We start from the raw sequence: 13,348 nt of genomic DNA on the forward strand, positions 1-13,348 counted from the left end.
GCATGGGCTTGTTCCTTCCTCATATTAGGTGGTATGTCATAGCCTCTAAAAAGGAAGACCCCACTATAGATCCCTATGTAACACACTGGATCCCCAGTGTTACAAACACTAAATGCCTTGAAGATAATGGGCAGTGTATAGTGAATGGATCCTGAGGGCTGATTGTTAATTCAGTTGATAGAGTGTTCACCTAGCATGCACAAAGTCCTGGATTTGATTCCCAGCACTGCATAAACCTAAGTGGGGTGCCTATGTCCCCAGCACTCCAGAGCATTAGAAATTCAAGGTCATCCTTTGCTACATAGCAGGCTTATGGCCAGCCTGTGTTATGTGAAATCCGTTGTTATGGGAGAGAAACACACACACACACAGGAGAGAGAGAGAGAGAGAGAGAGAGGAGTCACACTCTAGACATAGCCGTGGCAAACATATACTCAGCTTTTTTGTTTTATGCCAGAGACATTGAAATTTCTCAAATCTCAGAGCTATGAGGTCTTCAAGTTGAACTTGTCCAAGATTAAAATGCTGGGATTCTTTTTGTGCCCCATTTCATGTAATAGTTTGTGTACTTAAAGCTACTCCAAGCATGGTTCCCAGTAGCTGCTCCAAGTCACATGCCTACAAATCCATACTGTCTTTTCTATCTATATCAGTAAAAACCCAGTTTCTCTGGTTGTGTGTGTGTACATGCTATCTTTTTTTTTTTTTTTTTTTTTTTTTTTATAACTTCTCTCAGATGTAGACAATGGGCAGAAATAATGTCAGTAGGACTGTGGGAGCTGTTTAGGCCCAAACAAATGTCTAGGCCCCATGGTTGGTCAGTAGCAGAACCAGCATTAGTAGAATCTTGAAAGACAGAGTCAGTAATCTATTCAGCATCATTTTACTCTGCAGAAAAATTAAATTTTCTCCCTCTGTGCACTGTTGGTAGATGTGGCCAGTAATGAACAGCAGCAGACTGCAAAGGAGTCTGGGCAGGATCAGGAGGAAGAAGAAGCAGAAGATGTCCTCATGGATACAGAGGAGGAGCTGCTCAGAGCAGAAGACACAGAGCAGCTGAAGCCAGAGGCAGTCAAATCAGACACTGCTGCACCCTCTGGTGAGTCCTTAGGAATGACTGTAGTCAAGTCTACTCTTTACTCTCTCCAGTTCTAACCTCTAGCTTTGGTGAATAGTTCACTTATCATAATCCATTTGAGGACAAAAGATAGTCTTCATCAAGGTGAAACGTTTAATAAATTCCTGTGCACGGAAAAACAAAATAGTATGTTTACTGCATTTGTATATGGTGTTCTTGATCATTACAGAGATTGTTTTCTAATTACATTAAGATATAAGTGTAGAGGAAAGGAAAATATTAAAAGAAATAAAATTATGAATTTTGTGTGAAAGGATAACGAGTTTGTGTTTCATGGCTAACCAAATTCTGTTACAAGGCAGTTTGTTACTTTGGTCTTTGAGATAGGATTTCATGATACAACCAGGCTGGCCTAGCACTCACAGTCTCCCTGAGCATTCCCAGTGCTGACAACCCAGGTATGCACCATCCACATACACCGTTAATGTGCTGGATATGAGTACTCTCTAAAAATAAATAACTTCCACCAGTGTAATAAATAAAAATCCCAAAGAGTGTGGCACATGTTAAGGTTTTTCTTTTGCCTTATTCCTGTTATTAACTGTTCCACAGCGATAGGAAAAGCAAAGTTGGGCCCAGAGAGGTAATGCAGCTCAGGGCTAAAGGTGCTTACTATGCAAACCTGGACCTGGGTTTGATCCTTGGGAACTCTTCCTCTCCAACTTCCCATGAAGGTTACTAGAGAGAACTAGCTCCATGAAGTTGTCCTCTGACCTCTGCTAGTGTAACACACACAATACAAGTCAATTAATTTTTAAAAATGACTGAATTCAAGCCCAGCTACATTGTAGAACAGTTTTTATTTTATCGTTCTTGTTTGGTGGTGCTGGGCAATAAGCCCAGGGCCTCATACTGCTGAACTCACAAAAGAGTCACATCCTTACCAGGTGGTGGTGGTGCACACCTTTAACCCCAGCAGGCAGTTCTCTGATCTCTGTGAGTTCAAGGCCAGCTTGGTTTACAGAGCAAGTGCTAGGACAGGTTCCAAAGCTACATAGAGAAACCCTATCTTGAAAAACCAAAAAAAAAAAGGTCACAGTCTTGTAATGCTTGAGGTAAATTGGTTTTTCCTATTCCCCTTCCAAGAGGGGAATTAGTAAAAGTTGGCAGTGACAAGAAGGAGCAAAGGATGTTAGGAGTCAACATGGAGCAGAGAGACACATGTGGGAATTGTTGAGTGATTTGATTCAGTGTTGAGATTTGATTCAGTGTTAGGGCAAGCAGGAGTGAAGGGTCAGGTCAGTCTTTTCTAAATAATGTGATAAATGAAACTATGTCTTTCTATGAAAATAGGCTCTAATGAGATGGATATGGATACAGTTAAAACAATAGAAGACCAAGACCCAAGAACAACCACATCTCACCAGGAGACAGAGAATGAGAAACCAGAAAGAAGCCGAGACTCAACCATTCATACACTTCGTCAATTCCTTGTGGATACAGTTTGCCAAGTACTAGACTCACACCTATATTAATTTTTGATGTTGTTACTCTAGAACTTTTGTGGAATAGCTCATTGTTTGAAATAACAACTATTATCAAAATTTTTAGGAGAACCTTTGGTATAACATAATCTTTTAGCAAATTGTTAAAGTCATGACCAGACTTATCCATTGTGGCACTGGTTCTTGGCATTGGCTCTTAGGAGGACAGCATTAGAAGCCATGAGGACAGCTGACAATTTATGACAGTTATATAACAGTTTTTTTACTTAATGTTTATGTTTAGGAAGAAACTTTTGGGGAGAAGGTACAGGGGTAGTCAGTGAGGTCTGTTTGTGTTTGAGTACATGTGAAAGCCAGAGGACAACCTCAGGTGTCATTCTTTATATGCTATCTACTCTTTTTCCTTCCTGTCTGCCTGCCTGCCTTTCTTCCTTCTCTCTTCTCTCCCCTCCCCACTTCCTCCCTCCTTTTTTCTCCTTGAAACTGGGGTCTCTGCTCTGACTGGCCTGGAATTTTTCCAAATAGGCTAAGGAAGCTAAGCAGCAAGCTCCAGGGATCCATCAATCTCTACCTCCTAGTGTTGATATTAAAAGTATATTGGCATGCTTGGCTTTTAGGGGAGGGGTTTGTTTGTTAGTTTGGTTTTGTTTTGTTTTTTGCATGGGTTCTGAGGCGAGAATTCAGGTCATGCTTGCAAGACATGCACTTACTAACTTAGCCATCTCTCTCCAGCCATATGAGGGCCTTGTAACTGATCCTTGCCCCATAGTAATTTGACTTCATGGAGATAACGTTTTGTCAGAAAGTGGGTAGCTCTGGAAGAGATTCCCCTGAGGTTGTCTGATGTCCTCTGCTCTCTTCATGTACACATGCATCTGTATACACATTAAAAATAGAGGACTTGGTTTATTTTTATTTGACTAGTCTGTATTTATAAATGATGGGAGTTCCCCCTCATCCATATGGGCTTGCAAACAGGAAGTGGAATCATTCAATTACACCCTTAAATTTGCTTAGTTGTGAGTTCAGACATACTGCTGCAACAAAGTCACACCATAGGAAGACAGTCAATGATAAGTCATTGATTACAACCTGGGCTACCACCTACCTGTCACTCTTCCTCCTTAGCCCCTTTTAAAAGATATCAGTGAGCTGAGACTGGAGATGGAGCGACAGCTGGAGACATGGCAGGCTCATGACTGTGGGGATGCAGAAGAAGTAAGTCACAGCTGTTGTGTTTTGTTTTTTCTTTCTGCAATGTAATTTTGCCTATTTCTTTTAAAGTTACAACTTGGTAGGTTCTTGACTCCAGTTACATTTGTAAAAGGGAAGAGGTCAATAGAGCATATAGTCAGAATCTTCTTTAAACCTGGGTATCTGCTGATGCTGCTTGTTTTGCCTCTGTATCTATAATCTCACTAAAACAAGCATATATATTTGGTTCATTTAACTTGTTTTTTTGTTTGTTTTTGTATTGTTTCTTTGTAATGGAAACTAACCAAAAGCTCATGCTGTATGGTCTTGCAGTCTTCCATATCTTTGCTGGCTATGGAATGTATTTCATTTTAATGGTTTAACCTCTAAATATAGAGGTGTATGTGCAAACCTATATTGTGTTTATCATCGCTCTTCCTACCCCATGGATATCGAGTGTTTGCCTTTATGTCCATGGATCTGTCCTATTGAGAACTGATGAGAGCTCAGAGTGGGTATATCAGCCTCACCCAGCATTCCTCATCTACATATGCCGATATGCAAAGCATACAGGTTCTATTCTTTAAGTGACAGGAGCAAATTGTTGGTTTGTTTGTGACTTCCCAATAATTGGCCTATTTCAGTCCTTTTCTTGGAACTGTAGGTTATGGTTGGGGCAAGGACACATTTTTATTAGTTGAGATGATTTAGCTTGCTGAGAAGAGCTCTTACGTGTTTTTTTGCTGAAAAGGTTCATTCAAGTTCTTTTCTGCTTCAACAGTTTAATAATAACTTCTATTTTGCTGTCCTAGGAGAGGGCTGCAGCTGAGATGTGGCAGAGTTACCTGGTCTTAACTGCATCTCTTTCACAACAGCTGTGTGAACAGCTTCGTTTGCTCTTAGAACCTACACAGGCAGCCAAGCTGAGGTAAGTCTTTTCCTCTTGAGGCCTCTAGAGGTCATTGTCAACAAGCTCAGTTGCACTCAGCTGAACACTTGTAAGTATTGGCTTCTGAGTTGCCACTAATGCTATCTGGCCAACCAATATGGTGTTCTATACCACTACTGTCCCCTATTAACTGTAGTAGTCACCGTGTGTATTCATTTCTTTGGTGAAGAAATATATGCATGAAGGCAGTTTACACTACCGTTGTGTGGAAACAGCCTTGGATGTGGTGCTGTTTACTATGCTTATGTTTTTCAGCTAGGATTAGGGCCACGAAGATGTTGTCAAAGTCGTGGCTTACAACAGAAAAGAGAAGCATATACAGCTTTGTATTTAATACAGAAAAATATATTTTCTAATTTTGTAAAAATATGCCTTAGCTTTTCTGGAAAAACTTGGTTAATCCAGTTTTTCCTGAAACCAGGGCTCTAGCTGGTGATTAGAGGGCTCTGACCTGTCTTCAGTGAATGGTAATACCTCCTTTTGCTTGCGGACTAGCTACTTGATACTGTAGATTTGTTATTTTTCATGTGATTTTTGGCGTGAAATTCTGAGGTATGAGCCTCTGTTTATCTTTGTTCCTATTTGGTTCCTGTAACAGGGGAGACTATCGCACAGGCAAGCGACTAAACATGCGGAAGATCATTCCATACATTGCCAGTCAGTTCCGAAAAGATAGGATTTGGCTTCGAAGGACCAAGCCCAGTAAACGGCAGTATCAGATTTGTTTGGCTATTGATGACTCTTCCAGCATGGTAGACAACCACACCAAACAGGTGAGGAGGAGAGTGAAAACCAAGCTGTGGTCCAAGTTGAATCAGTATGGCTGAGCAGAAAGGGTGTGGTGACTACACCTGGGAAGATGTGTTCAGTTAGGGACTAAAGGGCAATTCCATGATGATGCAAGTATTTTATCCCTTACTGTTTTTATACTGAACAAATCTGGCTGTGTTTATTTTCTATAAAATGCAGAAATGTATTAAACTGTTTTAAGATTGTATATCACGGTTTCTGAAACCATTGTCTATTTGGTTTCTAGAGGATGCTGTTTATTTTGCACAGTGATTTTATTACTTGGTATAAGCCAACAACTGACCTAAAATATGGATGCTGTCCTGAAAAAACTTTGTACCCTCTGAGTGTGGTTCACGTCCCACCTCTCCATAACTTGAGGCAGCTTACAATCAGCTTTACTTTTGGGGTAGGGGGAATGAGGATTATAACAGTAGCTACTTTAGTGATGAAAATTAAATTAAGTAATGTGTATTTAAAATAGTTTAATGCATATTTTACTAATTTGTTCTAAAACTGTGCTGTCATTTATGTGGGTGGTAATAAGATTTTTTGCTCTTGTTTTCTAATTTTCATACAGTTCTGCATGTTCTTTATGTCTATGCTCTGTGTTGGGTAGTTTTGGGGATATAGAAGACAAAAGAATTTTTTAAATCAATTCTGGCCCAGAAACTGAAAAATAAATGAAAGAGGGTTTGTTTTTAAAACTTAAGTTTGTGTTCATTTCAGTCATTCCCTCGTCCTTTATACAAGATGCTTAAAGACATGATCAGAGGAATGAAAAACATGACAATCATTTCATTTGCAAAGGCTAATTAGCTATCTTGTCAAGTATTTCATCCATCATGTCTTTTAAAGTTCTGCTGGTGTATAAGACCTTTTTATTGAGTGGTTTGGATTTTAAATCTCTGTGTTTGCTGCAGATGGCAGCAAGCCATTAAATGTTAAAATTGGGCCGTATCCAAGGAAGGCAATGGGTTAGCCATCCTTAGCTATTCCACACCCCAAAATCTAAGATGAAAGATACTAGTGTTGCACTAATATGGATGTGACCATTGTGTGCTCTCCACACCAGGCATGCAGGCCATGGAAAGAAAATTTGCATTTATGAAACGTATTTCTCAGTAGTATCCAGGAAAAAAAAAAAACATTCCTATCAGTGTAGTGCATTTAAGTTGAAGCATCTATAGCACAGAGGAGGGTCTAAGGGTCACTGCAGCCTGAGTTGGTTGTATCAGTTGGTTTCAGTACCATTGTTCACCTCTTTGCCATACAGATCATGTTTCTATGAAATCTTGAAGCAAAGTGGTTTAGAGGAGTTTGATGCCTTAAGCTCTCCTTTCCTCTTTCTAGCTTGCATTTGAGTCTTTGGCTGTGATTGGCAATGCTCTAACCCTCCTGGAAGTGGGCCAGATTGCAGTGTGCAGGTACTGTTACCTTTTAAAGCTTTTTAAATTTTATTTTATGGATATGGGTGTTTTCCTTTGCGTATGTCTGTGTACCACATGCATACAATACCCCTGGAAGCCAGAAGAGGTGTTGGATCCCCTGAACTGGAATTACAAACAGTTGTGGGTGCTAGGAACTAAACCAGGGTTCTCTGGAAGAGGTGCTCTTTAGCCTCTTAGCTTAACCACTGAGCCAACTCTTCATTCCCTATTTTGTTTTGTTTCTCTATGTAGCCCTGGCTGTCTTTAAACTCAGTTTGTTGTCTAGGCCTCAAACTCAGGAGCCTCTGCCTCCTGAGTGCTGGATTAAAGTTGTGCACCACCACTGTCCAGCTCTAATGTTGTCTCTTAATCCCAGTGGGGAAATCCTGTTCCCAACCTTTATTGTTTTGATCACATGACTGAGGGGGGGAAACACGTTGTATCTGGTTTTCATTCCAGTTTTGGAGAGTCAGTAAAGCTGTTGCATCCATTCCACGAGCAGTTTGGTGATTCTTCTGGGTCTCAAATTCTACGACTCTGCAAATTCCAACAAAGGAAGACTAAGATTGCCCAGGTATTCTGAGGAAGTCAAGATTTGTTTGCACAAATTCTAAAGCTGGGGGATGGAGAGATGGCTCAGTGGTTAAGATCACTGCCTGCTCTTCCTTGGCTTGGTTCAATTCCCAGCACTCACACAGTGCCACCCAACCATCGATAGTGTGATCTTATGCCCTCTTCTGGCATAAAGGTGTACATGCAAATAGAGCATTTAGATTTCAAATAAAATTCTAAAGCTGATGCTAAGAGACATTAATGTTTGAATCCCCTGTCTGCACTCTGGAATTAGGACAGGTAGCATGACAATACACAGTACTAACCTCAACCTATATACTACTAGAACAGTTTCTTTGGAATCCTTTAACCAAGATGTGACTCTCCTTTTTCTCAGTCCCCAAAGATCATTGATGTTACCACAGTTGAACAGCTTGGAACATTTGAAAAAACAAAGTTATTGCTCAGTAGCCTATTGATCTGCTGGGTTTGGGCTTAGGCTCTCTCCCATTAAGCCTAGAGACAAAATGATGGGAAGTAAAGCTAGGGATTTTCTGAGGAAGATGAAACAGCCTTTCCTCTGTTCTTATTTCTTGCTTTTCAAGCTGCCTTCTATTTTGCTCAACAGGTTTATTTTCTTGAAAGAAGGGAACTGTTTTGTTCATGGCTGTTCATGTTGTCATCTTTCTTCCTTTGGGAGTACCTTATGGACACTAATAGAGCGACTAGACAGTGATAGTCTGGTCTGTACTTCACCCTGCCAGTGCTCGGTGGTTAATGCTGCATAGTGCAAAGACAACCATAGGATCTCTCTAATTAGGAGGTGGGTTAGTACTCATTTGTGCTGATTCTGTTTAGTTTCTAGAATCTGCAGCCAAGATGTTTGCAGCTGCCCAGAAGCTATCACAGAATGTCATTCCAGGTGAGCCACATTCTTCCCCTTTAGCTAACAAATTGCTTTTTTCTTCTTTCTCTGCCATAACATCTTTTTAATTCATGAGTGAGTGTATATTCATGTATGTATGTGGTGTGGTGTGTGTGTGTGTGTGTGTGTGTGTGTGTGTGTGTACGCCCAAGATTGACATTGTGATCTTCCTTGATCTCTGTACTTTGTTCATTTGTTTTATTTTTTGAGAAAGGGTCCTTCGCTGAACCTGGAACTCACAGCTAGACAGGCCATCAAACCAGGTTTTCTCCTGTCTCCCGCTCTCCAACACATGGAGAAGGGGGAAAGGGAAGGAAATTAGAAACATGGAATTTGCAAAACTCAGGAAATGATATATATGACATTTGGAAGGCATAATTCTAGGTTACTGATTTGATCACTTCTGGTAACCTACTCGTCTCTGTCATTGGAGTCCATAGGCTCCAAGCACACAATTGACAGAAGAGCCTGTATAGGTGGTGCATGGATGTGGTGCACTTACTTGCTGCAAAACACTCATATACATAAAATAAAAACAAACAAAATCTTTAGCCAAGCAGTGGTAGCACATGCCTTGAATCCCAGCACTCAGGAGGCAGAAGCATGTGGGTCTCTTTGAGTTTGAGGCCAGCCTGGTCTACAGAACGAGTTCCGGGATAGCCAGGGCTAAGGATAAACCCTGTTGGGGCAGGGTAGTCAGTTGCTTCACAATTGAAGTTGATCTAAATTTGACCTTCCCTGAAGCACCACTGTACTGATCGGTTGAGTGTCTTGTCTCTCCTGAGTAATAGGTCTGACCATAGACCTCTCCTGCATCTGAAGAATGTAGCAGTTTGGTTTTAGAGGGCCCACAGATGGTTTTCAATTGTTAAACGGGTTTTGCTTTTTCCTTCCTCCTCTAATGTACCGCTTCTACAGAGACTGCTCAGCTACTGCTCATAGTTTCTGATGGACGTGGCCTTTTCCTTGAAGGCAAAGACAGAGTACTGGCAGCAGTCCAGGCTGCCCAGAATGCCAACATCTTCGTCATTTTTGTTGTGTTGGATAATCCCAATTCACGGGTGAGTGATTGCCAAAAGCCATGATTCTACAGATAAAGGACCCCCTTGAACCTGCTCTGAAGTATGGCTGCTGCTGTGCCATCTGGGGTGCTCTGTCTTCTGAGATGCTCCATCATCTGGGGTGCTCTGTCATATGGGGTGCTGGTGCTTTGTGCACTTTTCTTCATTAAGCTTCACACAGTGAAGAACATCCTTCCCAACACAGAAAGAATAAAATATAGGCCATACGTAGGAGAACAGAAATTCACAGACTCTGAAAGCCTTCTTCTGGAATATGGTTTCCTTCCCTCTGCATGAAAAGTAGGGCAGTTGTCAAAGTGGGCCTGAGCCTTTAAATAGGGACCTCTCCCACCATCCCAGCAGCTGTCAAACTCAGTCTAAAGAAGCATATAGCTGCAGAGTGCACTGATCCTGGCTGGCAGGGTAAGTGGGCATTTCTCCATAGAACAGACAATGTTGCAAGGAAAGTAGAGTTTCTTATTTGTTCCTCTTCCTTGAATTGTTTCTTATCCTAGAAGAGGAACTCAGAAAGAGGGCCTCCTTCATGAACATTTTGGTAATTTCTCTTACACAGTAATAACAAATTGTCAGCTAATGAGGCACCAGTGAGCCAGTCAAGGATATGGTTTAATTTTCCTATTTCTTTCAAAATGTCTTTTTTTTTAACAGGATTCTATCTTGGACATTAAAGTACCAATATTTAAAGGACCAGGAGAGATGCCAGAAATCCGATCTTACATGGAAGAGTTCCCATTTCCATTTTACATCATTCTTCGAGATGTGAATTCACTTCCTGAGACCCTCAGTGATGCCCTGAGGCAGTGGTTTGAGCTGGTGACAGCATCTGACTCATAGAGCAGAAACAGTCTTTAGTGAGGCTGCGTGATCACAGCATCTTCCCTCTAGACAACTGTTTGTGAGCTCCGTGCTCCAATAGGACTTTATCTTGACCTGGTTTTGGTTTTTTTTGTTGTTGTTGTTGTTGTTGTTATTTTTTTTTTTGTTTTTTTTTTTTTACTGTATCCAGCGGTTATATAAAAAATACTTATTGCACTATATGTTTGTATTTACATCATAGCAGAGCCTAGTGCAAGCTCTCAAACTCCCTGCTGTGCTGAGTACAGAAGGCTCTCAAGCAGTGCCAGGGCTTGTAACTAGGGACCAGCTAGAGGTCACACTGTCCCCTCTCTGGAGTCTAGCCAGCTGCTTTCCTGTGGCAGTGGCTTTAACGCCTTTCTTGAAGAAATGCTTCCAGGAGCTTGGGGCTGCCTTCTCTGCGGTCCTTTGGAGAAAGGACTAAAGGGAGCTGCATTCTGGTCCCTGCCTTAAGCTCTACGTGTAGTCACTTGGTGGGGCACTTCTTATCCTGCTCAGAAAGCAGAAAACTTGGCAGGGATGTTCTCATAAAGCAACCAGCAAAGTTCTAGCAAAGATGGTCATAGAGTTGTGCAAAAAACAAAGCAGCTTTGTGCCCTTCACAGCAGCTGCTCGGGAGACTATGCAATAATGGAAAGGTGGCTCTCCCTTTCTTCATTCTGACTGCCATAGCCCCTTGCTGTAATTTATTTCTTTAGCCACCTTTCCCCAATGTTAAGAGGAAGAACTATTCCTCATACTGCTTTCAAGCTACTCTGAGCCAGTCTCACTGTGGAAAGGAATAAAAGAATGTTGTAGCCACAAGAGCTAAACAGATCCATCTTCTCCTCACTCCCACAGAACATAGTGATGTTGGGTTTTGTTTGCGTGGGGGTGGGGGCATTTTTACTTGGCCAGAAAGCAGTGTTTGAATACTTGAAATCATGTGCTGTATTCTATTTAAATGTTGTTTGTAAACATTGTGCTGTGTATCTGTCTCCATGTCTGTTTGCAGGCTACACTGTGAAGTGTGCTACCTTATGTAGTGGTCATCAAAGACAGATTGCTTAAAGTTTAACAGAGTGTCTTGAAGCATGTACTTAAAGTTATATTATTTTTTATTCAAAAACGCTATGCAGCTTATATTCTGAAAACTATTAAAAGTTATTGAGTTAATCGTTGATCATTCTTGTTTTAATTTTCATTGATTCTATGGGCTTTCACATTATGTACCCTTATCTCACCCACCTCCATCCTCCCTCTGTTCTTGAAACCTCTCCCCCAACAAAACAAAACAAAAAGAAAGGCATAAAAAAGAAGAATCTCGTCATTGCAAGTGTTACAGCTCTGGAGGGAAAAGCATCCTGACTGTTGGGAAGTCGGGCTATATATACCCGAAGCTGTGAAGGGAGGTATCATGGATACCTACAGCTGTAAGGAGAAAGGTATACCGGCTTGTTGGGAATCAGGACATACCTGAAGCTGGGGTGAGGTGGGGGATGATCCTGTTCCTCTTAGCCTTACATCTGAGTCCTGCTCCACCACCACTGCCCCCCTTTAAGGGGGTTTTCCAGCAGAGGTTTCCGTTTCTTCTCAGCTGTGGCCCCACTCTGCTAAAGGGAAAAGCCCTGCAGAAATGTAGCAATCCCCTGTGGCTCCAATGACAAGTTGTTACTTACTCTGCTCAGTCCCCCACAAAGGGAACATCTCAGCAAAGGTTCTTCTGCTGATGGAAGATCTTCATCCAGAACTCTTAAGAAAAATGTATGAGAAGAAGTCCAGGAGAGTGGCAGCTTCTGCTGCGGTGGGAAAGGACAGCTGATAACTGGACAAGCAGAGGGACTTATATAGGGCCAGCTCTACTGTCTTGCCTAGGCAAGATGCAGTGCACTCTTTGCTGATAGCTGCTGGGGGCATAAGAGGCCAGGCAGGGTCACCTGCACCATCACCAACAGGGTCAGCGCTAGTGTACTGCCAGTCTGGGTGCAAGGCCCAATTTCCCATGTGCTGCAACCTGTGAGGAACAAGGCTAGTTCTCCAACTCCCTAGTGATCATGGGGCCAGTTCTTTAGTGAACCATGGGTAGCAAAGTGGTGGGGGGGACCTTTCCCTCATTCATGCCACCACATAGCAGAAGGGGAGGGCTCAGCTCCAGTGTGCGGCCAGGTAAGGTGCATCCCATGGTGAGAGGTGGGGCCATCTTTCCTGAGTGGGAGTGTGGGGAGCTTTCCTGCTGCGATATTCAGCAAGGGGCAGGGCCAGCTATATTGATCATTCTTAATGGAGTATGAGGAATATTGCAGGAGTGTAAAGAGTGGGGTTTGATCCTATCTGCTAATCAGACCATGCTAGCTCACAGATTTCTAGTCTTTCAAATACGGTAAGGGTTTATGCCTCACCGTTTTCTGTGGTCCATAAGCTGCTGCATGCAGGCTTTGCAGAAGAGGGAAAAGGGTAAGTTGGCAGAACCACGTGGTGTGGTATAAAGATTCTGCTTTATAGCACTGTTTAACTCAAATTGCACTGACCACAGTTCTTAACATATCTAGCTAAGAAGGGGCCTCCCAAATCATGCCTATGTAGAATGATTTCTTTGCCCATAGGGTAGTCCCTGCGGGTTTGGGAAAGAATTCTGATAAGCAGGTGCCATTTCAACTTGGATTGTCATGGGAAAGTGAATGATGAGCTGTTAGTCTCCTTCCTGTCCCCAGCTACCCAGTCTGGCCAGGTGTTTTGGCCAGATAGCATGTTATTTGGATAACTTACCCGTTCCCACAGCCTCAAAATCATCTCATTAAAAAGGCCTGGAAGGTGGGTGTGGCAGTGCAGTGCACACTTGGAGAGGCAGAGACAAGTAAGAGATTATAAGATGTCTATGTAATTTGGGTCTTATGGTGTCTCTGAAGCTTTTGCTGAAATGCATACTTCCAGGATCTGTAAGACCATGGCAACCTGGGGAATGCTGGGGGTGGGGTGGGAATGGGAGGTTAAAAGCTGTAAAATTGCAAGA

General features: G+C 42.2%; 1 protein-coding gene across 1 annotated transcript in view; it reads left to right on the forward strand.

Moving 5' to 3' along the window:
* Positions 1–10,426, forward strand: part of Mdn1 (midasin AAA ATPase 1) — a 134,037-nt gene extending 123,611 nt beyond the window's left edge. Inside the window, exons 93-102 of the mRNA XM_051187490.1 lie at positions 932–1,099; positions 2,432–2,589; positions 3,712–3,801; positions 4,590–4,705; positions 5,325–5,499; positions 6,869–6,942; positions 7,405–7,519; positions 8,356–8,419; positions 9,341–9,483; positions 10,153–10,426. Coding sequence (XP_051043447.1) covers positions 932–1,099; positions 2,432–2,589; positions 3,712–3,801; positions 4,590–4,705; positions 5,325–5,499; positions 6,869–6,942; positions 7,405–7,519; positions 8,356–8,419; positions 9,341–9,483; positions 10,153–10,338 — 1,289 coding nt within the window. The 3' untranslated portion in view covers positions 10,339–10,426. The remainder of the gene's footprint in view (positions 1–931; positions 1,100–2,431; positions 2,590–3,711; positions 3,802–4,589; positions 4,706–5,324; positions 5,500–6,868; positions 6,943–7,404; positions 7,520–8,355; positions 8,420–9,340; positions 9,484–10,152) is intronic.
* The last annotated feature ends 2,922 nt before the right edge of the window (positions 10,427–13,348 follow it).

Source organism: Phodopus roborovskii, unplaced genomic scaffold (genome assembly GCF_943737965.1).
Source record: "Phodopus roborovskii unplaced genomic scaffold, PHOROB, whole genome shotgun sequence".
Taxonomy (NCBI): domain Eukaryota; kingdom Metazoa; phylum Chordata; class Mammalia; order Rodentia; family Cricetidae; genus Phodopus; species Phodopus roborovskii.